This window comes from Hemitrygon akajei, chromosome 10, assembly GCF_048418815.1.
Source record: "Hemitrygon akajei chromosome 10, sHemAka1.3, whole genome shotgun sequence".
In the NCBI taxonomy this organism is placed as follows: Eukaryota; Metazoa; Chordata; class Chondrichthyes; order Myliobatiformes; family Dasyatidae; genus Hemitrygon; species Hemitrygon akajei.
In genome coordinates, this window is record NC_133133.1 from 90,597,707 (window position 1) to 90,624,999 (window position 27,293).

General features: G+C 45.4%; 1 protein-coding gene across 10 annotated transcripts in view; it reads right to left on the minus strand.

Moving 5' to 3' along the window:
- Nucleotides 1–27,091, minus strand: part of LOC140734531 (sodium- and chloride-dependent neutral and basic amino acid transporter B(0+)-like) — a 117,120-nt gene extending 90,029 nt beyond the window's left edge. For 8 of the 10 annotated variants that reach the window (XM_073058622.1, XM_073058618.1, XM_073058620.1 and 5 more), the window contains exons 1-5: nucleotides 26,831–27,090; nucleotides 25,929–26,082; nucleotides 25,099–25,230; nucleotides 21,888–22,055; nucleotides 3,173–3,311 (exon numbers count right to left, since the gene is read on the minus strand). In XM_073058622.1, the coding sequence (XP_072914723.1) occupies nucleotides 3,173–3,311; nucleotides 21,888–22,055; nucleotides 25,099–25,230; nucleotides 25,929–26,082; nucleotides 26,831–26,893 (656 nt within the window). In that variant the 5' untranslated portion in view covers nucleotides 26,894–27,090. Of the gene's footprint in view, nucleotides 1–3,172; nucleotides 3,312–21,887; nucleotides 22,056–25,098; nucleotides 25,231–25,928; nucleotides 26,083–26,830 lie in introns of all 10 variants that reach the window. The other 2 variants (XM_073058623.1, XM_073058626.1) reach the window with 2 other exon arrangements.
- Nucleotides 27,092–27,293: the final 202 nt, after the last annotated feature.

Here is a 27,293-nt window from a genome sequence, read left to right on the forward strand (position 1 = left end):
AGCAAAGCGGCAGAGGTTAGGGCAACAAAGATGTGGTCACAGGAGCAGCTGTAGGATTGCTTTGAGTTGGTGAATTGGGTCGTGCTCAAGGTTTCATCTGTGAATCTGAATGAAAGCACCATGGTTGTCATGGAATTTACTAAAGCAGTTGTAGGCAAGTCAGTCTCCACAAAGTCATTCAGAGTCTTCCCCAGCCAGAAGCCCTGGATGAACCATCAGATCCACAATCTGCTGAGGGTCGTCTCAGAGACGTTCAAGTCTGGTCACCAAGAAAAGTTACAAGTCGTCCAGGTACAATCTCCAGAAAGCTATCTCATGGGCAAAGTGGCAATTCTGACTAAACTTTAATCAATCAAGTTTAGAAACTATCAACTCGACAGTTGTGGTAGGGCTTCAATACTATCACCTGTTGTAAAGTTAAATCAAGCAACATAAATGACAACAGGGCCTTGATTCCAGATGAACTCAACACTTTCTACGTTCGCTTTTGACTGTCAAAACTTGGAAAAACCATCACAAACTCCCATAGACCTCGGTGGTCCTGTGATTTCAGTCTCTGAGGCTGACATGCAAGCAGCCTTCAGGAGGATGAACCCACAACAAGCATCCGGCCCAGATGGGGTACCTGACCATGTACTGAAGATCTGTGTTGATTAACTGGCTACAGTGTTCACTGAGATATTTAACCTCATGGTTTGCCAGTGTCAGGTGCATATCAACTCCTGCCTGAGAAGCGATTGGATCCACTCCAATTTGCCGACCAAATCAACAGGTCCACAGCAGATGCCATCTCATTGGCTCTTCACTGAACCTGGAACATCTGGACAGCAAAGAGACATACATCAGGATGTTCATTTTTAACTACAGCTCAGCATTCAATACCATCTTCCCCTCAAAACTCATTGATAAACTTTAAGATCTTGGCTTCAATACCTCCTTGTGCAAATGAATCCTGGATTTCCAAATCAGTTTAGATTGACAACATCTACCCCACAATCTCCACCAGCATGGGTGCATCACAAGGCTGTGTGCTTAACCCTCTGTGCTACTCACTTTAAATTTATGACTGTGTGGCTAAGCACAGCTCCAATGCCATATTCAAGTTTGCTGACAACATGTCTGACATAGGCTAAATCAAAGGTGGTGACAAATCAGCATGTTGGAGGGAGACTGAAAATCTGGCTAAGAGCTGTCACAGCAATGACCTCTCACTCAGTGTCAGCAACACCAAGGAGCTAATTATTATCTTCAGGGAGAGAAAACCAGAGGTCCATGAGCCAGTCCTCATTGGAGGATCAGAGGTGGAGAGGGTCAGCAACTTTAAATTCTTTGGTGTTATCATTTCAGAGGACCTGGCCTGGACCCAACATGTAAGTGCAATCAAGATAAGTTAAGATAAAACTTTATTTATCCTGAAAGAAATTATTGTTTCAAGGTTGCTTAGTCGGAAATATATACTTTAAAATACAAAATGTGCATTGAAAAGTAATAGTGCAAAATGCAGGTGTGCAATGAAACCAAATACTTATATATTTAAGGAGAAGGATTGTACAGTCTTATAGAGACAGGGAGAAAGGATCTTCTGTGGCGTTCAGTGCAACACTTTGGTGGAGTCAGTCCATTACTAAAGGTGTTCCCCTGTTTGTCCAGTGTGTCATGAGGGGTTGAGGGGGATTGTCCATAATGCTCCATAGCTTCTACAGCATCAGCAGTGCCTCTGCATCCTTAGGAGTTTGCAAAGTTTCCATTTGTTTGATGTCGGACTGACCAAAGTTCCACATCTGCTGTGAATAAACATGGAGTCTGTCAAAGGATGAAACTCAATCTTAACCCAGATTCAGGAAAACCTGCAGAAGCTGGAAATCCAAAGCAACACACACAAAATGCTGCAGGAACTCAACAGGCCAGGCAGCATCCACAGAAAAAGAGTAAACGGTCAACGTTTTGGGCTGAGATCCTTCACCAGGACTGGGAAAAAGATGAGTAGTCAGAGTAAGAAGGTGGGGAGAGGAGGAAGGTGGTAGGTGATAGGTGAAAGTGGGAGAGCGGGAGGGATGAAATAAAGAGCTGGGAAGTTGACTGGTGAAAGAAATAAAGGCTGGAGAGGGGGGAATGGATAGGAGAGGGTAGATCTCTCTCCTAGTACTTACCTTTGCAAGCAGAACAAGTGCCACACCTGTCCTTGCACGTTCTCCCTCACTATCATTCAGAGCCCCAGAGTCCATCCAGGTGAGGCAACATTTTACTTGTGAGTCTGTTGGTGTCATCTACTGTATCCAGTGCTCCCGGTGTGGCTTCCTGTATATCCATGAGACCCAATGAAGCTAGGGAGACTGCTCCACCATGCACCTTCGCTGTCCACCAGAAAATGTAAGATCTCCCGCTACTTCCCATTCCAACATGTCATTCCACGGCTTCTCTACTGCTTTGTTAGGCCACACTCAGACTGGAGGAACAAAGTCTGCGTAGCGTCCAACCTGATGGCATGAACATCGATTTCTTGAACTTCCGGTAATGGCCTCCCCTTCATCGTTCCCCATCTCACATTATTTTCTTAACTGCCCATCACCTCCGTCTGGTGTGCCTCACCCTTCCCTTTCTTCTATTGTCTTCTGACTCTCCTATCAGATTCCTCCTTCTCCAGCCCTTTATCTCATTCACCATTTAACTTCCCAGCTCTTTACTTCACCACTTCCCCTCTCCCGATTTCACCTATCACCAACTAACTTACACTTCTTTCTCCTCTCCTCCCACCTTCCTACTCTGAACTTACCTCTTTTTTCCAGTCCTGATGAAGGGTCTCAGCCTGCAATGTCAACTCTTTTCCATAGATGCTCCCTGGCCTGAGATCCTTGAGCATTTGGTGTGTGTGGCTCTTCATCTAATGCTCTGAATATTTCTTGCTTCTTTATTGATTATTATTACTTCTTTTTGTTTGTATTTTTACACTTTGTTGTCTTTTACACACTGGTTGAGCAAGTTGGTATTGGTTCTATAATGGTTATTATCCATTATGGATTTATTGAGTATGCCCACAGGAAAATGAATCTCAGGGTTGTATATGGTAACATATATGTACTTTGTTAGTAAGTTTACTCAGAACTTTGCACTTTGATCCTATCCAGGAGGAAGCTGTTGTTACAAGATTGTAAGGGAATGGCAATTGACTTACACCCAGTACTGTTCACTTGGGCCCTGGTGAGGAACGTTGATTTCAGATCCATTGGAGCAAGTTTTGTTGTTTCTCTGCAGCCATGTTGTATTAACGATTTCAGAATATCCATTGTCCAGAGTGAGATTGCAGAGCGGATCTGGAGAACATAGAGCGTGGGTTAGAAAAAGCATGTAGTTTCATAGTCATAGAAAATTACAGAACAGCTAGTGCATACTGAACAACTTAAATTGCCTACTCCCATCGACCTGCACCAGGACCATAGCCCTCCCATTCCACATGCTGATCCAAACTTCTCTTAAATATTAAAATTGAGCTTGCATGTGCCACTTGATCTGGCAGCTCATTGCACACTTTCCTAATCCTCTTAAGTGAAGAAGTTTCCCCTCATGTTCCTATTAAACTTTTCACCTTTAACTCTTAACCCATGACTTCTAGTTGTAGTCCCACCCAATTTCTGTGGAAAAAGATAGCTTACATTTACCCTATCCATACCCCTCAAAATTTTATAAGCTGCATAAAATTCTCTTTACAATCTTTTACGTTGCAAGGAATAAAGTCCGAACCTATTCAATTGTTCCGTATAAGTCAGGTACTCCAGTCCTGGCAACATTCTTGTAAATTTTCTCTAAACTCTTTCAATCTTATTTACATCTTTCCTGTAGGTAGGTAACTAAAACTCCACATAATATTCCAGATTAGGACTCACCAATGACTTATGGAACTACAACATAACCTCCCATCTCACACTCTGTACTTGATTTGTGAAGGCCAATGTGCCAAAAACTTTCTCTATGACCCTATATACCTGTGCCATAATTTTCAAAGAATTTGGAACCTGTATTCCCAGATCCCTCTGTTCTACTGCACTCCTCAGTACCCTACCACTCACTGTGTAAGACCGATACTGTTTGGACCTCATGAAGTACAACACTTTGCACTTGTCTGTGTTAAATTCCATCTGCCACTTTTCAGTCCACTTTTCCAGCTGATCCAGATTCTATTGCAAGATCTGATAGCCTTCCTCACTGTCAACTACACTCACAATCTTGGAGTCATTTGTAAGTTTGCTGATCCAGTCAAACACATTATTATCCAAATCATTGATACAAATGACAAACAACAATGGACCCAGCACCAATCCCTGCAGCACTCGATTAGTAACAGGCCTCCAGTCAGAGAATCAACCATCTACTACCACTCTCTGGCCTCCCCTACAAAGTCAATGTCTAACTCAATTTACTACCTCATCTTGAATGCCAAGTGACTGAACCTTCTTGACCAACCTCCCTTGCGGGACCTTGTCAAATGCCTTATTACAGTCCATGTAGACAACACCCATGCATTGCCTTCAGAAACTTTCCTGGAAACTTTCTAGAAAAACTTAATGTTTGGGTAGACATAACCTGCAATGCTCAGAGCTATCCGACTATCCCTAATCATTCAATGTCTATCTAAATAATCATATATCCGGTCACTTAGAATACCTTCCAATAACTTTTCCAATACTGAAGTCAAATACTGAACCTAGAATTTCTTGGTTCGTATTTAGAGCCTTTCTTAAATAGTGGAACATTAGCCTTCAAACCTCCAGTACCTGACCTATCACTAAATATTTAAATATCTTTGCCAGGGCCCCTGCAATTTCCATACTTGCCTCCCACAGGGTCTGAGGGAATACCTTGCCAAGCCCTGGGGATGTACCCACCCTAATTTGCCCCAAGACAGCAAACAGCTGCTCCTCTGTAATCTGTATGGGGTCCATGTCCTTGCTGCTGCTTTGCCTCACTTCTAAAGAATCTGTGTCCATCTCCCGGGTAAATACAAATACAAAGAAAATCACTTAAGATAGCCCCCATCTCTTTTGGCTTCATTATGATCTTCCAGAGGATCAGTTTTGTCCCTTGCAGTCTTTTTCCTCTTAACATACAGCATCTGTAAAATCTCTTAGGATTCTCCTTCACTCTGTCTGCTAGATCAACACCATGCCTTCTTTTAGCCTCCTGATTTATTTCTTAAGTGTTCTCTTGCATTTTCTATACTCCATAAGTACTTTGTTTGTTGCTACCTGCCTAAACTTGCTATGCATCCCCTTTTTCTTATCCAGAACCTCAATATCTGTTGAAAACCAAGGTTTCCTTAACCTTTTATATTTACCTTTTATTCTGACTGGCACATACAAACTTTGTGGTCTTAAATTTTCACTTTTGAAGGCCTCCCACTTCTTTGTCAGAAAACAGCCCGTCTCAATCCACACTTCACAGATCATTACTAATACCATCAAAATTGCCCTTTCTCCAATTTCAAATCTCAACCCATAGAACAGACCTATCGTTTTGCTTATTTACTTTGAAACTAATGGTACTATGACCACTGGATGCAAAGTGATAACCTACACAAACTTCCGTCACCTGCTGTCTCATTCCTAATACTAGATCAAATATCACACACTCTCGTTAGGACTTCCACATACTGATGAAGGGAACTTTTCTGAACACGTTTGGGAAACTCTATCCCATATAGACCTTTTACAGTGTGGGAGTCCCAGTCAATAAGTGGAAAGTTAAAAATCACCTACTGTCACAACCTTATGTTTCTCAAGAGTCTATGATCTCACTACAAATTTGTTCCTCCAAATCCTGCAGACTTTTGGGTGGTCGAAAGTATAGCCCCATTAATGTGGTCATACCTTTCTTATTTCTCCAATAAAGCTTTTCTAGACAAGTTCTCCAGTCTGTTCTGACCGAGCACTGCCATGACATTTTCCCTGACTAGTAATGCCACCCCTCCTCCTTTAATCACTCCCACTCTGTCACATCTAAAGCAATGGAACCCTGGAATATTAAGCAGCCTGTCCTGCATCAAAGTTTCATTAATGACTATAGTATCCATAATTCCATGTCCTGAGCTCATCTGCCATTCCTACAATACTTCTTCCATTGAAATGTAAGCAGTTCAGAACATTAGTCACTCAACCTTTTGATTCCTGAGGTCATAACAAAATCCATCTTCACTATCTGTTCTGGCAATATGGTTCCTAAACCCTTGCACAACCCTCCCCCAGCACGTAGCACTAGCAATCCTTCCCTCTAGGATACTCGTTCCCTTCCAGTTTAAGTGCGAACCATCTCTTCTGTAAAGGTCCCACCATCCTTACAAGAGAGCTCAATGATCCAAAATTCCAACACCCTCTCTCCTAATCAAAACCTTAGCTACATGGTAAACTGTATGATCTTCCCATTTCTGGCCTCATGAGTAGCAATTCTGAGATCACAACCCTGGAGATCCTGTCCTTTAACTTAGCACCTAATTTCCTGAACTCACTTTGTCATTGGTACCTGCATGGACCATGACCTCTGGCCTCCCACTTAAGAATGTTGAGGACTCAATCCGAGATGTCCTGGATCCTGGCACCAAGGCAACTTACCATCCTGGACTCTTGTTTTTATTTATAGGACCTCCTTTCAGTTGATCCTTTCTGTTCCCCTAACTAACAAATCCACTAACATCACAGTCCACCTCTTCTCCCTTCTACCCTTTTGAGTCACAAAGCCAGAGACCTGACTGCTGTGGCTTCCCTCTGCCTGGTCATCCCCCCCAGCAGAATCCAATGTGGTGTACGTGTTGTTCAGGGGAATGGTCACAGTGGTACTCTGCACTATCTGTTAACCTTTTTCCCCTTCCTGGCTGTCACCCAGTTTCCTGAGTCCTGCACGTTGGCTGTAACTGCCTCTCTATATGTCTAATCTGTCACCATTCAGTGTCCCGAATGATCCGCAGCACATCCAGTTCCAGCTCCAACCCCTTAACACCAGAAGCTACAACTGGATGCACTTCTCGCTGGTGTAGTCGTCAGGGACACTGGAGAGCTCCCTGCCTTCCCACATCCTGCAAGAGCAGCATGCAGCTCTCCCGACTGGCATCTCTGGGAACAAATATTAAATTTCCATTGACATAATCCGGATTACTGTTGTCAGATTCTTTTTTTCTCCCCAGGTGACTGAGAGTTCAGAAATGTCAGACAGAGAGGGACTGACTGCATACAGCATTCATAAAACAGTCAGCACCTGTGATGGTTGGCTTTCACTGAGTGCTTCTACAATGCCAGTATTCCGAATGTCATATCAAGGAATTAAAGGATAAATAGTTCCTTCAGTGAGTTATGATTGTCACAGAAAAAATTGGAATAAGCAGAATCAGAATCAGGTTTAATATCACCAGCTTATGTTGTGAAATTTGCCATCTTTGTGGCAGCAGTACGATACGTAACAACAGAAAAAGCTGTGACTTACAATGAACCTTACTAAATAAATTGTGCAAAAACAGATTTAAAGATGTAGTGAGGTAGTGTTCATGGGTTCAATGGCCATTCAGAAATCTGATGGCAGAGAGGAAGAAGCTGTTCCTGAACGGTTGAGTGTGTGCCTTCAGGCTTCTGTACCTCCTCCCTTCTCAACAATGAGAAGTGGGCATGACCTGGGTAATGGGGATCCTTAAATGCTGGATACCACCTTTTTGAGACATCACTTCTTGAAAACGTCCTGGATACTGTGGAGGTTAGTGCCCATGATGGAGTTGACTAACTTTACAACTCTTTACAGCTAATTTTGATCCTGCGCAGTGTACCCCCACCCTCCATACAGACGGTGATGCAGTCCGTTTGAGTGCTCTCCCTGGTATACAAGTAGAAATCTGCGAGTGTCTTTGCTGATGTACCAACTCTCTTCCCGCCAGAGATTCTACGCACCCCGAAGCGCTTCGGAATTGCCATCCTACCGGCGAGGCGGTGCAGGCAGCGGCGGGAGAGGAAACAGAAGCGGGGAAAGCGGGCCAGGCGACGGGCTAGGCTAAAGGCAGGCAGACCAGCACTACCAAGCCTGTTTCTCACTAACGCCAGAACCCTCACCAAGAAGATGGATGAGATTAGAGTGAGAACCATTCCTCACTGTGCGACTATCATCACAGAGACCTGGCTGAACCCAAACGTACCTGACGCTGTTATCGAGCCGGCCGGCTGCTCTGTTCACAGGGCCGACCGCACGAAGGATTCCAGGGAGATCAGGGGAGGAGAACTGTGTGTCTTTGTAAACAATAACTGGTGCACAGCCGTGAACATTGTGGATGGACTTGCAGGTCCTCGCGGTAAGGTGTAGACTGTTCTTTCTCCCGAGGGAATTTACGACGATAATAATTATGGCTGTATACGTCCCCCCACAAGCTAAACCTAAGTTAGCATTGGAAAAACTACATGATAGCGCCAATAAACAGCTCATGTCTCTCCCGGACGGAGTGATCATTGTAGCAGGGGACTTCAATCACACAGATCTTAAACTGGTCATGTCCAAATTGTACAAAAATGTGAATATTTTGAAAATTTTGAAAATGAGATAGGCCTCAGTATGTGCGGTTGGGAGACTGTAGGTCTGACACGGTGGTCAGCAGCACAGGGGCGCCGCAGGGAACCGTACTCTCTCCGGTCCTGTTCACCCTGTACACATCAGACTTCCAATATAACTCGGAGTCCTGCCATGTGCAGAAGTTCGCTGATGACACGGCCATAGTGGGGTGTGTCAGGAATGGACAGGAGGAGGAGTATAGGAAACTGATACAGGACTTTGTGATATGGTGCAACTCAAACTACCTGCGTCTCAATATCACCAAGACCAAGGAGATGGTGGTGGACTTTAGGAGATCTAGGCCTTATATGGAGCCAGTGATCATTAATGGAGAATGTGTGGAGCAGGTTAAGACCTACAAGTATCTGGGAGTACAGTTAGACGAGAAGCTAGACTGGACTGCCAACACAGATGCCTTGTGCAGGAAGGCACAGAGTCGACTGTACTTCCTAAGAAGGTTGGTGTCATTCAATGTCTGTAGTGAGATGCTGAAGATGTTCTAAAGGTCAGTTGTGGAGAGCGCCCTCTTCTTTGTGGTGGCGTGTTGGGGAGGAAGCATTAAGAAGAGGGACGCCTCACGTCTTAATAAGCTGGTAAGGAAGGCGGGCTCTGTCGTGGGCAAAGTACTGGAGAGTTTAACATCGGTAGCTGAGCGAAGGGCGCTGAGTAGGCTGCGGTCAATTATGGATAACTCTGAACATCCTCTACATAGCACCATCCAGAGACAGAGAAGCAGTTTCAGCAACAGGTTACTATCGATGCAATGCTCCTCAGACAGGATGAAGAGATCAATACTCCCCAATGCCATTAGGCTTTACAATTCTACCGCCAGGACTTAAGAACTTTTTAAAAGCTATTATTAATGCTTTTTGAGATAGTGATTTAGATGCATATCATATTCTTTACTGAGTTAAGTATTGTATGTAATTAGTTTTGCTACAACAAGTGTATGGGACATTGGAAAAATGTTGAATTTCCCCATGGGGATGAATAAAGTATCTATCTATCTATCTATCTATTTCCCGACACGAGAAAATAACATACTAGACCAAATCTACACAAATATTCCAGGAGCATTCAAAGCGACCCTATCTGCACACCTATGAGAATCAGACCATATCCCCCTCACACTGAGCCCAGCTTACAGACCACGGATCTGCAGAGTAAAAACAACCATCAAGACAGTACACGTGTGGTCTGAGGAAGCCACCCCAATGCTACAGGACTGTTCTGACAACACAGATTGGGGCTCGTTTGCAAAGGGAGCAGACCTGGAGGAATATGCTGGTTCAGTCCTAGGATATATTGTTTTGCACAGAAAATGTAATAACACAAAAGACAATTAAGGAGTTTCCCAATCAAAAGCCGTGCATTAACAGCAATGTGAGGGCACTACTCAGGGAGCGCGATGCGGCCTCCAGGTCAGGAGACAAACAAGCCTACAGCAAAGCACGGGGGAATCTCCGCAGGGGCATCAGGGATGCAAAGCACAAATACAAATTGCGCATTGAAAACCAGTTTGATAACAACAAACCCCGCAGTATGTGGAAAGGTATCAAGGCCCTGACAGACTACAAAACCATCATCTGCTGCCAGGTGATGACGCCACACTGCCTGATGTCCTAAACCAGTTCTCTGCCCGCTTTGATACTCAGAGGGAGGAGGCTGCTCCACTCATCAACCCACCTGACGATGGGTCCCCACTGGTCCTCCAGCAACACCAGGTGAGATCCTCCCTGAGGAAAGTGAATGCGAGTAAGGCAGCTGGCCCAGACGGAGTGCCCGGCCTGGTACTGAAAGCATGTGCCGACCAGCTTGCTGAGGTGATTACAAGTATATTTAACCTCTCACTGCAACAAGCTGTTGTTCCAACATACCTTAAAACCCCCACCATCATCCCAGTGCCCCAAAAATCAGCTGTGAAGTGCCTGAATGACTATCGCCCTGTAGCACTGCCACCCATTGCCATGAAGTGCTTTGAGAGACTTGTGCTCTCACACATTAAGGCTATAATCCCACCTGATCTGGACAAACACCAGTTTGTCTACCAGGCAAACTGCTCCACAGAGGATACAATCACAACAGCCCTCCATATTGCTCTGACTCACTTAGAGGAACCGAACACTTATGTGAGGATGTTACTTGTGGACTTCAGTTCTGCATTGAACACAGTCATCCCCCATAAACTGGTCAGCAAACTGAACACTCTTGGCCTTGGTTCCTCCCTGTGCTCGTGGGTCATGGACTTTCTCACAGACCGACCACAGCAAGTCAGAGTTGGTAAGCGCACCTCCACCACCCTCATCTGAAAAACAGGTAGGGCTGTGTGCTGAGCCCTATGCTCTACACCCTCTTCACACGTAACTGCACCCCCATCTACACCTCCAACTCCATAATTAAATTTGCGGACGATAACACAGTGGTCGGCCTGATCTTGGACGAGGATGAAACAGCCTACAGGCTCGAGGTGGATCATCCGATGGAGTGGTGTAAGGACAATGACCTGGACCTTAACACTTCTAAAACAAAAGAGATGATCATTGACTTCAGGAGATCAAAGGACAGAGTACACACCCTCCTCCATATACATGGAGAGGTAGTGGAAAGTGTGGAACACCTAAAGTTCCTTGGAGTTATGTTGTCAAAGCAGCTGACATGGACCACCAACACCTCGATGCTTGTAAAAAAAGGTACAACAAAGACTCTTCTTCCTCAGAAAGCTGAAACAGGCCAAACTCCCACAAAAGCTGTTGCTTAACTTCTGTAGAAGCACAATTGAAACCATCCTGACCAACAGCGCCACCGTGTGGTGTGCCAGCAGCACAGCCGCTAAGCGACAAGACCTGCATCGCGTGGTGAAGGTGGCCCAGTGAATTGTCAGGATGGAGCTCCCAGAACTGGACACCATCTATTCAGCAGACTCGGGAGGAAAGCAATCAGCATAACCAGAGACACCACACACCCCGGCCACTCCCTGTTTGACCCATTGCCGTCCAGCAAAAGGTTCAGGACACTAAAAACAAGAACAAATAGACTGAGGAACAGCTTCTACCCCAGAGCTGTGGCCTCCATCACACCACTCCCACAGAACAATGAGTGAAACTGTGAGCACACACAAGGACTCAAATACTTGCACTAATGACACTTTGTGCATTACTGTGACATTCTGGTGCTGCTGCAACTTATTTTATGCTACTTATCTATTTAATACTGTTTTTCTGTTACTGTCTTGTTTTTATCTACGGCTTTGTTCAATTGCCTGAGAGGAAGCCAAACAGAGTTTCATTGTACCGATGTATAATAACAATAAAGATAATTCAATAACTCCTAATGAAATAAAGCCACTGTTGTGTCATCTGTGTGTTGAGCCCAGGATAGATCTATAGAGATGTTGACACCCAAGAATTTGAAATAGCTCACATTTTCCACTTCTGATCACTCTTAAGAGAACTGGTGTGTGTTCCCACATCTTACCCTTTCTGAAGTCCACAATCAGTTCTTTGGTCTTATTGCCACTGAATGCAAGGTTGTTGCTGTGACACCACTCACTAGCTCATATATCTCTCTCCTAGATGCCCTCTCATCACTATCTGAAATTCTGTCAACAATAGTCGTGCCATCAGAAGATTTATTGATGGCATTTGAGCTGTGCCTAGCCACAAAGTCATGGGTGTAGAGCGAGTAGAGCTGTGGGTTAAGCGTACTTCTCTGAGTGCACCAGTGTTGATCGTCAGCGAGGTGGGGATGTTATGTCCAATATGCACAGATTGTGGTCATCTGGTTAGAAAGTTGAGGATCCAGTTGCAGAGGGAGGTACAGAGACCCTGGTTCTGGAGCTTTTCGATCAGAACTGCAGGAATGATTGTGTTAAACACAGAGTTGTAGTCAATAAACAGCATTGTGAGATAGGTATTTCTATTATCCAGGTGATCAAAGGCCATATGAAGAGCCAGTGAGACTGCATCCATTGTAAACCTATTGCAGCAATGACAAAATTGCAGTGGGTGCAGATCCTTGCTGAGACAGGAGTTAATTCTAGCTATAATCAACCTATAATCGGGAACTAGGCAGAAGGCTGAAGAACAGGACCTCAAGGATTGCTACCAGTGCTACGTGATAGTGATGGTAAGAATTGGAGGAGATGGCAGTTGAATGCGTGGCTGAGGAGTTGGTGCAGGAGGCAGTGTTTTAGATTTTTGGATCATTGGGATCTCTTCTGGGGAAGGTGAGACCTGTACAGATTGGATGGGTTGCACCTGAACTCAAGGGGGAGCAATATCCTTGCTGGTAGGTTTGCTAGCATGGTTTGGGAGGGTTTAAACTAATTTGCAAGGGGGATGGGACCCGGAGCGATAGAGCAGTGAAAGAAGTGCATGGAGTAAAGACAGATCTAACATATAAAGAGGCTTTGAGGAAAGAGCAGCAGAATAAAGGGTGTAAAGGTAGTAAGGTAGAAGGGCTAAAGTGTGTGTACTTCAATGCAAGAAGCATCAGGAACAAAGGTGATGAACTGAGAGCTTGGATACATACATGGAATTATGATGTAGTGGCCATTACGGAGACTTGGCTGGCACCAGGGCAGGAATGGATTCTCAATATTCCTGGATTTCAGTGCTTTAACAGGGATAGAGAGGAGGGAAAAGGGGAGGAGGGGTGGCATTACTGGTCAGGGATACCATTACAGCCACAGAAAGGGTGGGTAATGTAGCAGGATCCTCTTTTGAGTCAGTATGGGTGGAAGTCAGGAGCAGGAAGGGAGCAGTTACTCTATTGGTAGTATTCTATAGGCCCCCTGGTAGCAGCAGAGATACCAAGGAGCAGATTGGGAGGCAGATTTTGGAAAGGTGCAAAAATAACAGGGTTGTTATCATGGGTGACTTTAACTTCCCTAATATTGATTGGCACTTGATTAGTTCCAAGGGTTTAGATGGGGCAGAGTTTGTTAAGTGTGTCCAGGACGGATTCCTGTCACAGTATGTTGACAGGCTGACTAGGGGGAATGCCATACTAGATCTAGTATTAGGTAATGAACCAGGTCAGGTCACAGATCTGTCAGTGGGTGAGTATCTGGGGGACAGAGATCACCACTCCCTGGCCTTTAGCATTATCATGGAAAAGGATAGAAACAGAGAGGACAGGAAAATTTTTAATTGGGGAAGGGCAAATTATGAGGCTATAAGGCTAGAACTTGCGGGTGTGAATTGGGATGATGTTTTTGCAGGGAAATGTACTATGGACATGTGGTCGATGTTTAGGGATATCTTGCAGGATGTCAGGGATAAATTTGTCCCGGTGAGGATGATAAAGAATGTAGGGTGAAGGAACCATGGGTGACAAGTGTAGTGGAAAATCTAGTCAGGTGGAAGAAGGCAGCATACATGAGGTTTAGAAAGCAAGGATCAGATAGGTCTATTGAGGAATTATAGGGGAGCAAGAAAGGAGCTTAAGAAGGGGCTGAGAAGAGCAAGAAGGGGTCATGAGAAGGCCTTGGTGAGTAGGGTAAAGGAAAACCCCAAGGCATTCTTCAATTATGTGAAGAACAAAAGGATGATAGGAGTGAAGGTAGGACCGATTAGAGATAAAAGTGGGAAGATGTGCCCCGAGGCTGTGGAAGTGAGCGAGGTCCTCAATGAATACTTCTCTTCGGTATTCACCACTGAGAGGGAACTTGATGATGGTGAGGACAATATCAGTGAGGTTGATGTTCTGGAGCATGTTGATATTAAGGGAGAGGAGGTGTTGGAGTTGTTAAAATACATTAGGACGGATAAGTCCTCGGGCCCTGATGGAATATTCCCCAGGCTGCACCATGAGGCAAGGGAAGAGATTAATGAACCTCTGGCTAGGATTTTTATGTCCTTGTTGTCCAAGGGAATGGTACCGGAGGATTAGAAGGAGGCAAATGTTGTCCCCTTGCTCAAAATAGGTAGTAGGGATAGTCCAGGTAATTATAGACCAGTGAGCTTTACGTCTGTGGTGGGAAAGCTGTTGGAAAAGATTCTTAGAATTAGGATGTATGGGCATTTAGAGAATCATGGTTTGATCAGGGACGGACAGCATGGCTTTGTGAAGGGCAGATCGTGTCTAACAAGCCTAATAGAGTTCTTTGAGGAGGTGACCAGGCATATAGATGAGGGTAGTGCAGTGGATGTGATCTACATGGATTTTAGTAAGGCATTTGACAAGGTTTCACATGGTAGGCTTATTCAGAAAGTCAGAAGGCATGGGATCCAGGGAAGTTTGGCCAGGTGGATTCAGAACTGGCTTGCCTGCAGAAGGCAGAGGGTCGTGGTGGAGGGAGTACATTCAGATTGGAGGGTTGTGACTAGTGGTGTCCCACAAGGATCTGTTCTGGGGCCTCTACTTTTCGTGATTTTTATTAACGACCAGGATGTGGGGGTAGAAGGATGGGTTGGCAAGTTTGCAGACGACATAAAGGTTGGTGTTGTTATAGATAGTGTAGTCAAAGATTGCAGAAAGACATAGATAGGATGCAGAAGTGGGCTGAGCAGTGGCAGATGGAGTTCAACCCGGAGAAGTGTGAGGTGGTACAGTTTGGAAGGATAAACTCCAAGGCAAAGTACAAAGTAAATGGCAGGATACTTGGTAGTGTGGAGGTGCAGAGGGATCTGGGGGTACATGTCCACAGATCCCTGGAAGTTGCCTCACGGGTAGATAGGGTAGTTAAGAAAGCTTATGGGGTGTTAGCCTTCATAAGTCAAGGGACAGAGTTTAAGAGACGCAATGTAATGATGCAGCTCTATAAAACTCTAGTTAGGCCACACTTGGAGTACTGTGTCCAGTTCTGGTCGCCTCACTATAGGAAGGATGTGGAAGCATTGTAAAGGGTACAGAGGAGATTTACCAGGATGCTGCCTGGTTTAGAGAGTATGGATTATGATCAGAGATTAAGGGTGCTAGGGCTTTACTCTCTGGAGAGAAGGAGGATGAGAGGAGACATGATAGAGGTGTACAAGATATTAAGAGGAATAGACAGAGTGGACAGCCAGCGCCTCTTCCCCAGGGGTCCACTGCTCAGTACAAGAGGACATGGCTTTAGGGTAAGGGGAGGGAAGTTCAAGGGGGATATTAGAGGAAGGTTTTTCACTCAGAGAGTGGTTGGTGCGTGGAATGCACTGCCTGAGTCAGTGGTGGAGGCAGATACACTAGTGAAGTTTAAGAGACTACTAGACAGGTATATGGAGGAATTTAAGGTGGCAGGTAATATGGGAGGCAGGGTTTGAGTGTCGGCACAACATTGTGGGCCGAAGGGCCTGTAATGTGCTGTACTATTCTATGTTCTATGTTCTATGTTCTATCCTCTCAAAGCACTTCATCACCATAGATCTGAGTGCTACTGGATAATTGTCATAAAGGCAGCTCGCCCTGCTCTTCCTGGGCAAGAAGAAAGGACGAGGTTTACATGATCCACAAAAATTATCCACACAAACATTCAGTTATTATGCTTGTTCCGACTTTTTAAAAAGGCAATCTTACATAGTCCTACATCATACAACCCTGCAAGAACCACATGAATAGTTTTCCATCCAAATATCGTTCAAAGCCACAAATAGAATCAGCTGGCTTTAAACCTTAAGATAAATTATTAAAGGTTACAACAATTCTGCTTTACACATTGTTATATGTCATGCTGAACTGAGAATGCCAAGGGAGCATTGGAGAAGTCCAAACTGCGGATGGCGTGCTGGACAAGAGTGAGACAGAGGAGCAAAGCATGTAAGTAGTTCAACAGTGGAACAGAGAGCTTGGAAAGTGAGAGGATGACATCTGTAGATGAGTTTTACTTACTTTTAATACAATGAATATCTCTTGTGTTTAATTCAAACACTGATTTTGATCCCCTGCAGAAGTTGCAATGTTAAAAAGAAAACATCTGAAATGTTTTGGTCTTTGTTGACAGTATTGGAGTATAAATTTTGCTCAGCTTTGAAATTTGCTATTTGCTATACATGTACCCAATTTAGTAGGAGAATGAAATCTTAAGAATCTTAAGAATGGTGTGTTAATGAGAGGTAGCTAAGAGATGCAGATTAGAACATGATTAAGTCAATGGGTAGAAACAATGGTGGCAGGATGTACGTGTGATACGCAACTATAGACCGATTACATATGCTAATGCAACTGGACCAGGAGATTGCTATAAAGAATGCTGTGTCAGAGGATCGGTGGGCAATCAGCGACTAGCTCAATGACTGTCTCAGCTTTGATTTGCAAATTAAAGTTTAACCCTTCTTGAAGAATCTTCTGCGTCTCTTGGTCATTTGTGGGGCACGAGAAACCACGACAACAGGCCCTGCTTCTGACTCACCCTGAATGGCCACCCATAATGCTTCTGAGGCTCAGATGGATAAACACTGAGCAATGAAATGCAGCATAATATAAACACACTTGCTGGGCTTCGGAAGATTTATCAGCAACCTGTTGTTGGTTCTGAAATTGCCCAGGCATGTCTCCCAATGTAAGCAGATTTCCTACTGAAACACTAAATCCCAGACCTGTAAGATGTACCTCTAGTTGTAGAGGCTGTTGTATGAGATTTGTGGGTTGCACTAAGCTGCAATTAATGCTTGAAGTCAGAAAATGAGCCCCATATCAATGGTAATGCCATTAGGTGTCCCTTTATTCCAGTGTGATGGTGAGATGTGGTTGCGTTGATCATGTTTTTTTAAGAACATGATTGAATGGGTGGTTCCTCCTGAGGGGTGCCATATTATCCAACTGTAGCGATGTGCTACACACAGCGCTGAAATAATGACGCACAGTCGGTAAGTCGTTTTGAGACTAGTTTATTCAAACTTCGCGGCACTGGCATTTAATCCCTAGAGCCCGCCCTCTCCAGGCGGAAATGACATCAGAGGTACAGACCAAAGTCTCTCCCCACACGCTGGCTATTTGTGAGCCGGTTCGCCTGTGCAGAAAGTGGGTCGCCACATAAACTCCCCCCCCCCCAGAACCGGCGATACACCCCCCAATGTCCACAGTCTGGATCAGCCTCTGTTTGGGAGGTCTGCCTCTGCGCCGCGGTGCCTGAACCTCGACCGGCTGCGCCAAGTCCACATGGGCTAGTTTGAGTCAGTCCACCATGAAAAACCTCCTCTTCCCCCCCAATGTCCAGAACGTACGTGGACCCGTTGTTGTTGATCACCTTGAATGGCCCCTCGTACGGCCGCTGTAGCAGTGCCCGGTGTCCGCCCCTTCGTACAAACACAAACTTACAGTTCTGCAGGTCTTTGGGTACAAGGGTCAGGGTCCATCCGTGCTGTGAAGTTGGTACAGGGGCCAGGCTGCCGATCCTTTCACGTAGCCTGTCCAGGACAGCTGCGGGTTCTTCCTCTTGCCCCCTTGGGGCTGGTATGAACTCTCCCGGGACGGCCAGGGGTGCGCTGTACACCAACTCAGCCGACGAGGAGTGCAGATCCTCTTTGGGTGCTGTACAAATTCCAAGCAGGACCGAGGGAAGCTCGCCCACCCAGTTAGGTCCTCTCAGGCGGGCCATGAGAGCCGACTTCAGGTGACGGTGGAAGCGTTCCACCAGTCCGTTTGACTGTGGGTGGTAGGCAGTAGTGTGGTGTAGCTGCGTTCCCAATAGGCTGGCCACAGCCAACCACAGGCTGGAGGTGAACTGGGCGCCTCTGTCGGAGGTAATGTGGGCCGGTACCCCGAAGCGTGCTACCCAGGTTGCAATCAGTGCTCGGGCACAGGAATCGGCAGATGTGTCGGTGAGCAGGACCACCTCTGGCCACCTCGTGAACCGGTCTACCATAGTTAGGAGGTACCGCGCTCCTTGGGACACTGGTAGGGGGCCCACGATATCCATATGAATGTGGTCGAACCTCCGGTGGGTGGGTTCGAACTGCTGTGGTGGGGCTTTAGTGTGCCGCTGCACCTTGGCTGTTTGGCACTACGCGCACGTTCTGTCCCATTCACTGACCTGCTTGTGAAGTCCGTGTCACGCGAACTTGCTGGAGACCAGCCGGACGGTTGTCCTGATAGATGGGTGCGCCAAACCGTGTATGGAGTCGAAAACTCGCCGCCTCCAGGCTGCTGGGATGATGGGGTGAGGTTGGCCAGTAGCCACATCGCACAGGAGGGTCCTCTCACCTGGGCCTATGAGAAAGTCCTGCAGCTGCAAACCCGAGACTGCGGTCCTGTAGCTGGGCATCTCGTCGTCTGCCTGCTGCGCCTCCGCCAGTGCTGCATAGTCCACCCCCAGGGACAGGGCCTGGACAGCTGGTCTGGAGAGTGCGTCCGCCACGACATTGTCCTTTCCCGAGACATGCTGGATGTCCATCGTGTACTCGGAGGTGTAGGACAGATGTCGCTGCTGACGAGCCGACCAGGGATCGGACACCTTAGTGAACGCGAAGGTTAACGGTTTGTGGTCCGTGAACGCAGTGAACGACCTGCCTTCTAAGAAGTACCTGAAATGCCGGATTGCCAAATACAGTGCCAACAGCTCCCGGTCGAAAGCACTGTACTTGAGTTCGGGTGGTCGTAGGTGCTTGCTGAAGAACGTCAGGGTTTGCCAGCGCCCCTCGATGAGCTGCTCCAGCACCCCACCGACTGCTGTGTCAGATGCGTCCACCGTGAGGGCGGTCGGAACGTCCGTTCTGGGGTGCACCAGCATCGCGGCATCTGCCAAGGCTTCCTTGGCTTTAACGAAAGCGGCCATGGCCTGCTCGTCCCAAGTAATGTCCTTGCCTTTACCCGACATCAGGGTGTACAAAGGGCGCATGATATGGGCTGCTGAGGAGAGGAAACGGTGGTAGAAGTTCACCATACCAACGAACTCCTGCAGGCCTTTGACCGTGTTGGGCTGGGCAAAGTGGCGGATCGCATCTACCTTGGTGGGCAGAGGTGTTGCCCCGTCTTTGGTAATCCTGTGGCCCAGGAAGTCGATGGTATCGAGACCGAACTGGCATTTGGCCGGGTTGATTGTGAGGCCGAAATCACTCAGGCGGGAGCAGAGCTGGCAGGGGTGGGACAGATGCTCCTGGCGACTATTGCTGGCTATAAGGATGTCGTCCAAATTGATGAACACAAAGTCCAGGTCGCGTCCCACTGCATCCGTTAGCCGCTGGAACGTCTGTGTGGCATTCTTCAGGCCGAACGGCATTCGGAGGAACTCGAACAGGCCGAACGGGGTGATGAGTGCTGTTTTGGGGATGTCTTCAGGGTGCACCGGGATTTGATGGTATCCCCGGACGAGGTCTACTTTGGAAAAGATTCTTGCCCCGTGCAGGTTTGCTGCAAAGTGCTGTATGTGCGGCACGGGGTGGCGTTCTGGAGTTGTAGCCTCATTCAGTCTGCGGTAGTCGCTGCATGGTCTCCAATCCCCAGCTGCTTTGGACACCATGTGCAGGGGGGAGGCCCATGGGCTGTCAGACCTCTGTATGATCCCCAATTCCTCCATCCTCTTGAACTCTCCTTCACCAGGTGGAGTTTTTCCTGGGGGAGCTTTCATGCGCGGGCGTGGAGGTGTGGTCCCTGGGTCGGGACGTGGTGCTGTACCCCGTGTCTGGGCATCCTGGGCCAGGATTCTGGTGAATTTGTTGTCCGACAGCGTGATGGAGTCCAGGTGTGGGGCCGGCAACTTGGCTTCACCCAGGGAGAACGTCTGGAAAGTCTCGGCATGTACCAGTCTTTTCCCTTGCAAGTCGACCAGCAGGCTGTGAGCTCGCAAGAAGTCCGCCCCCAGGAGTGGTTGGGCCACTGCGGCCAGTGTGAAGTCCCACGTGAACCGGCTGGCGCCGAACTGCAGCTGTACTGTGCGGGTGCCGTAGGTCCGTATCGTGCTGCCGTTTGCGGCCCTCAGGGTGGGTCCTGGCTTCCTGTTGCGGGTGTCATACCCCGACGGGGGCAAGATGCTGATTTCCGCTCCGGTGTCGACCAAGAAGCGGCGTCCCGACTGTTTGTCCCAGACGTACAAGAGGTTGTCCTGGTAGCCAGCCACCATAGTCATTAGCGGCAACTGGCCCTGACCCTGGCCCTTGCAGGGCGGGCGACAACGGTGGGCTTTTGTGCCCCACCGCTGGTGGTAGAAACACCACTGTTCACTGGCCTCCTCACTCCTGCCTCTGTGTTGTGTGTGCCCCCCTGCCGGGCCTGGTCTGGTCTGCTGTTGGGTGCGTGGCCTGGCAATCTGACCGACGGACGCCACGCTCTCCCTCTTGGTTTTCCACAGCACGTCTGCCTGGGCCGCCACCTTCCGGGGGGGGTCACTGAAATCTGCGTCGGCCAGCAGCAGATGTATGTCCTTGGGCAGCTGCTCTAGGAACGCCTGCTCAAACATGAGGCAGGGCTTGTGTCTGTCAGCCAGGGCCAGCATCTCGTTCATCAATGCTGACGGCAGCCTGTCTCCCAAACCGTCCAGGTGAAGCAGGCGGGCACCCCGCTCACGCCGTGAGAGGCCAAAGGTCTCAATGAGCAGCGCTTTGAATGCTTCATATTTGCCTTCTTCCGGGGGCGACTGTATGAAGTCCGCAACCTGGGTGGCCGTCTCCTGGTCAAGGGTGCTCACCACGTGGTAGTAACGCGTGGAATCAGAGGATATCTGCCGAATCTGGAACTGGGCTTCTGCTTGGCTAAACCACACGTGTGGTCACAGCGTCCAGAAAGTCGGCAGTTTTAGCAAAACTGCGTGAACAGATGAAGAGTCGGTCATCTTTGGTCTAAATCCCGTTTGGACCGTCGGGGTCACCAATGTAGCGATGTACTACACACAGCGCTGAAATAACGACACGCAGTCGGTAAGTTATTTCGAGACTATTTTATTCAAGCTTCGCGGCGCTGGCATTTAAATCCCTAGCGCCCGCCCTCTCCGGGCGGAAATGACGTCAGAGGTGCATTACCAAAGTCTCCACCCGCGCGCTGGCTATTTGTGAGCCGGTTCGCCTGCACAGAAAGTGGGTCGCCACACAACTATTATTTCAAGGGTAATCACTTCCAGGTAAAGTTAGTGTTTCATTACACCTTAAAAATATCACTAATTGTCCAACTTGTAGCCTTGTGAATGAAACAAAGTACAAGGGAAGGGCAAGACCAAAATGACATAGAAAGTCAGAAAGGGTGGGACTGGAATGGAATTCACTATAATTGACCAAACTTCTCAGTCAAAATGCCCAGTGAGAACATAATGCTACGCATCAATATCCACAGCGCTAGTCTGTCTAATGAAGTCCTGCATCAACCACAGTTCTAATCAGTGTAAGGTCAATCTAATTTCCTTCATAGTTCAGACAGATTGAAAGATTAATATTTGCTGTGGATTCATTACACAGCAGATGTTAACACAGTACCTCTCAGTGTCCTGCTGCAGGTTTCATCTGCTCCCCACCAGCTGAAGCAGTCTGCCCACGGCAGAGGGGATTGGAGGGAGGCAAACAGGTAGAACAGGCTGTAGCCGATAATGCAGATATAGGTAAAGTTGGAAAATGAGACCACAATCATCATGGTGATCCCCACACCTTTGAACAGAACAGGGAACGAGACATTAGATAAGAAATGAATTGAAATACAACACAACCTCAGTATATAAACACTACAGGTTATATAGCTTCCGCTGTTCAGTGGCTTTTCATGTCCTTCCAGACAGACAGTATGTATAGGTTAGTTTGACCAATCACACACGGAACCTTTTACAGGGTGTTAAAGTTGTCCTCAGAAACCTTCAGTATGGTAGATAGATAGATAGATAGATACTTTATTCATCCCCATGGGGAAATTCAACTTTTTTCCAATGTCCCATACACTTGTTGTAGCAAAACTAATTACATACAATACTTAACTCAGTAAAAAATATGATATGCATCTAAATCACTATCTCAAAAAGCATTAATAATAGCTTTTAAAAAGTTCTTAAGTCCTGGCTGTAGAATTGTAAAGCCTAATGGCTTTCGTTGCATCTGAGTTCAGCTGATTAGACAGGAGGTTTTTGTTACTAAATCAGATAATCTGATTTTCTGAGAGAAAATAAACTCTCTGTGACTGTGGTATTTTATTCTGCAATTTGTTATTGTTTACCTTTGTACGATCTCAATGCACTGTTGTAAAGAAATTACCTCTAGGGAAGGCATACAAAACAAGCTTTTCACTTGTATCTTGGTACACATGACAATAATAAACAAATCTACCCATTAAATTTATAGACCTACATGCGGGGAAAAGCCAGTAGTTTAGGCTGCATCTCTGTTCCCTGAAGGGTCGGGACCAGTTCATCACGGTACCTGTATTGAGTGTCCAGGCCAAGTGGACGATTTCTCATATACTACCTCACTACTCCTAGGCAACTGAAGACAAATTGTTCCCATAGCAGTTCCAGTGAGCCTCTGCTTTAACACATCCCACCGATGTGAGAATCTCTGCGTTAATAGATGTTAACCAATGTGACAGACGCTTACTAAGGGCTTACAGAGCAGTTCACCAGCAGACCTTGGGCTTCAGTTTTACTTCTTTGAGACTTGCACCCCATTTGTGTAGGTTTTGATTTAATGGATCCCTAGGACAGACTTGAACTGAAAAGCAAGGGAGACACAGAACACTGCAGATGCAGAAATTTGGAGATGTAGGATAGGGAAATGTAATGAAAGTGGAAACTGGCCAAACCAGAATGTAAAAGAAATCTGCAATAAAGGGTAAAAAAAGAAGCTGAAATAAATGCAAAGAATTTGTAATTTGCAAAGAAATGCAAAGTCTTGTATTAATAAATCAAATGCAAGGCAGGTGGAAGTAAGGTCATTGGTCCACTACTCCAAACTTTACTACTTATTGAAGATTTACAATGCTTAAAATAACTTTGTTACAATTACTACTAGCAGCCAGTAAGAAAGCGATTACCAGGAAATGGCTAAGCAAAGAGGCTCCTACAGTCCTGGAATGGATAGAAATAGTTCAAGAAATTTATGTTTTGAAACGATTGACTGTCTCTCTGAGACATGCCACTAAAAAATTTGAAAGATACTGGGAAAATTGGACATTTTACTTGAGCTTGAAATTACTTCTTCACTGTACATTTACTTGGTTTGAAGAACTTTGTTTTATTTCTTCTTATGAGGGAACCTGCAGAATGGACTTTAAAGTCATGGATCTTAAGGTCCCCTGAGACTTTGAAGGACAATTATGGACATTAGAGATTGGTTAACCTTGATACAGCAATGGAACCCATTTCTCTTATTCATTTTTTCTATTATAAGATATGGATTTTACTTCACCTATGATGACCTTGTCTGTCTGTTTGTTTTTATCCTGTTTGTTCTGTTATTGGCAAAACATTAAAATAAAGTTTTTAAAAAACTTTAAAATTTTAACAAAAGTTTGTATTTTTTGAAACCTTTATAGCTTTCAATAGCTGTAGCATGATGGTGGGGATAGGGTGAGGGGAAACAGCTCCTGACTGCAAGCTGCTGCCATGGAACATACACCAGGGATATCCGAACTCTCTTTCCAGAGCTAGTTGACAGACCCAATGGAAGCAACTGCTCTCCGTCACCTCGGGAAATGTTTTGTATAGCTGTTAAACACATTGAGTGTGTAGACAAATTAAACACAGTACCATGCCATTTGTAAATTAACACAGTGGGTGTAATGTTTGTACCCATGAAGGAGTGACTGCTGACCATGGAGTACTTTGCTATGTGGATATGCTCTGACAATAATTAATCATTTTCAAAAGGCAAAAAATACATTAAAAAGATGAAGGACGAAGTTCATAAAAATTGTAAACTATTTCTTTGAAGATCTAACTTTTCAAAGGTTTAACCATGAGTGATAAACATGCTTTGGCCTCGTGACTGAGCAGGTAGTAATCATTAAATGAGAGAGGCATAATGGAGAGTAAAACTATTTTCTTCCTAAGGCTGTGAGAACGCTGTTCTGTTTTCCCAGGACTGACTGCTCCTTCAAGTTAAGTCTGCTCTTTAGTCTTTAGATTAAGCAGCACACTAACACCCACACAGTTTGTCCACTGAATTAGGCTCCTTTCCACTCCAGGAACTCAACACATAATTGAGAGACACTGAACTCCCTCTTCCAATGTATTTTTACAGACACTATTTATACAAATTGTTCAATCTCTCTGACTATCTATCAGCAGCCCAATTACAACATTTAATTAAAGCAAATGATATTGCCAGGACTCTTGTTTTATTGTTCATGTCTCTCCAGCCACCTGAACACATAATCCAGGTTGAGACAGGGCTGCTCTGTGATGAGATGTGCTTTGGATGCATTCAGAACACAAAATTCATAATAAATTGAAAGTTATTTACCTCTAGCAATCTTGTCTACTGAATATCCAGCTTAAAAAAGTACAAACCTCATTTTGAATTACTGAGTGCCCTTCCATTTGCTGTAAGTACCCTATTCCTATCTGACTTTCCAAAATGCGTCAGGTTGCATGCGTCAGGCTTAACTTTCACCTGCCAATGTTTCACCATTCTATTCATCTGATCAATATGATGTTCATACCAACATTTGTCAAGTTAGCTTTGATACTGAAAATCTCAAAACAACCTTGTAGCATTGGCACAGCTTTCCACACAGCGATACAACCACAGCTAGCAAACTGTCCAAAGGCTGATTCCAAGAAAAACATCGGCATTCCAGCAAATGCCAGCATGAGTGTGTAGGGAATGAGAAAAGCACCTGCAAGACACAAAGAGGAATTTTAATGGAGAGTAAAAGCATTCAGTGTGACAAAAAGAAGAAACAAGCTGAACCCTCCTATTCACATTCACTGGTTGGATACCACCTCTGTCCAGCTGCTGATCTGACTGTATTACTTTATTTGGCTAACCTCTAATATCTGTCTCTAGAGAATGATTTCTCTATCAATCATTCATTTGCATGTTTGTCTATCATCTACTATCGATTTATCATTACATTTTTCTCTCTCTTCAGCTCTGCTTTTAATCTATGCCAAAAGAGAAAATATATATATATACATATATATTTAGAAAAACAGCACAGAATATGCTCTTCTGGCCCAACGAACTGCACCACCTAGAAACCCACCTACTTAACCATAGCCAAATCACAGGACAGTATACAATGATCAAATAACCTACTAACTGGTATGCCTTTGAACTGCAGAAACTGAAATACCTGGGGGAAATCCATGCACTTAAAGGGAATCCATACACATCAATAACAGATGGCATCGTAATTGAACTTTGAACTCTGACGCCCTAAGCATCACACTAACTACTCTGTTACCGCAGCATCCTCATTTCATTCTCAGACCCAATAACTCCGTTTCTCTTCCTACAAGATATTGTTTACAAATCAATGTATTGATTTATTTTTGCCTTTCCCCCCTGTGTTCTATGGATTCGCTACAGTACCTCCTCCATTTCTGTAAGCCAGGTAAGGGAATCTCCAGACATTACCCAGACCCACAGCACAGCCGATCATTGACAACAGGTAGTCTGTTTTTGATAACCAGTTGCCTCGCTCCACATTCTCTTCTCTTTCAGCCACACATCCAATGGGAGCATCCTGGGGAAAGAGATAAAACAGCAACCTGTTTAGCCTTTCAGATCACAACTCAATCAGAGGTCAATTTACAGAAACAATGATCCAAAAACACACACAAAATATATCTGCAGATGCAAAAAACATGAAATGAAAACAGAAACAGCTAGAGATACTCCCTAGGTCAATCTGCATTTATGGAGTGAGAAACCTGGTTGCTGTTTTAAGTCAAGATACGAGAAAGGGGAAAGTGGTAAGAGTGGCCAAAGGAAAGATTGTGATAGTTGAAGGTTGGACTGGTCTAATGACAAGAAGGTTAGGGAAAATAGGCTGGTGTGGAGGAAGGTAGAGCAAGGATCAAACAATAAATATAGTAAATGCTCATTATCCAATTGATTCAACTCAGAGCTGAGTTTGAAAGACAAGAAATCCTGCTTACATTGATTTTAACTAGAACGAGGTCATGCTTAAAGCTGAATGGAGATACTCTACAGAGCAATCACCCTTTCTGTGTTTGTGTTCCAAATGTAGAGGGCAGCCAGACTGTAAGTATCAAAATGGAGATGCAAGATGCAGATGCTGAAACCTTGTGAAAATGAGAGTCAAGGAGGATTGGGAGTTCAGGAAACATCAGCTGTTCTTCATTCATCAGCAATCAACGATCAGTCTGAATAGACTGAACTGCACCGCGAACCTCCACAAAACACAACCAGAATGCACAGATCATCAGCATTTCCTTGAAATCTCCTGTCTTCTTTGGTCAAATACTTACCTTAACTTTTGGAGTTTGTGTTCGATAGTCATGGACAGATAATGCCAATACTCTCTCATCCATTCTTGAGCAATGACGAATGATTCTTTTGTATGTTCACGGGTCTGTGAGGAGGTTACTTTGATCTATTTTCTTTAAATTTTGTTCTCTCTGGATCCTCATTAAAGATGATTTGCTTCTATTCCAGGGAACACCTCTTCCACAGTCCAAGGCCAGCGCCTAACATTGGTTGAGGAGAGCAATTCTTAGTTAAATGAATGATTTGATCGAAAGTCCAACAGTTTTTATGCTGTTTACTCATTTAAAAATTAAAGGTTTTTTTCAGGTGCTTAATTTTAACTTTGAAGCAATGATGGTCAAGGTTCAGTACGATGGACTACAAGTTTGATTCTTAAGCCAGAAGCTCAGGGATGCTGCTATATGTGGCACAACCTAATTGGGTAATTCACCTATCTTCAAGTAG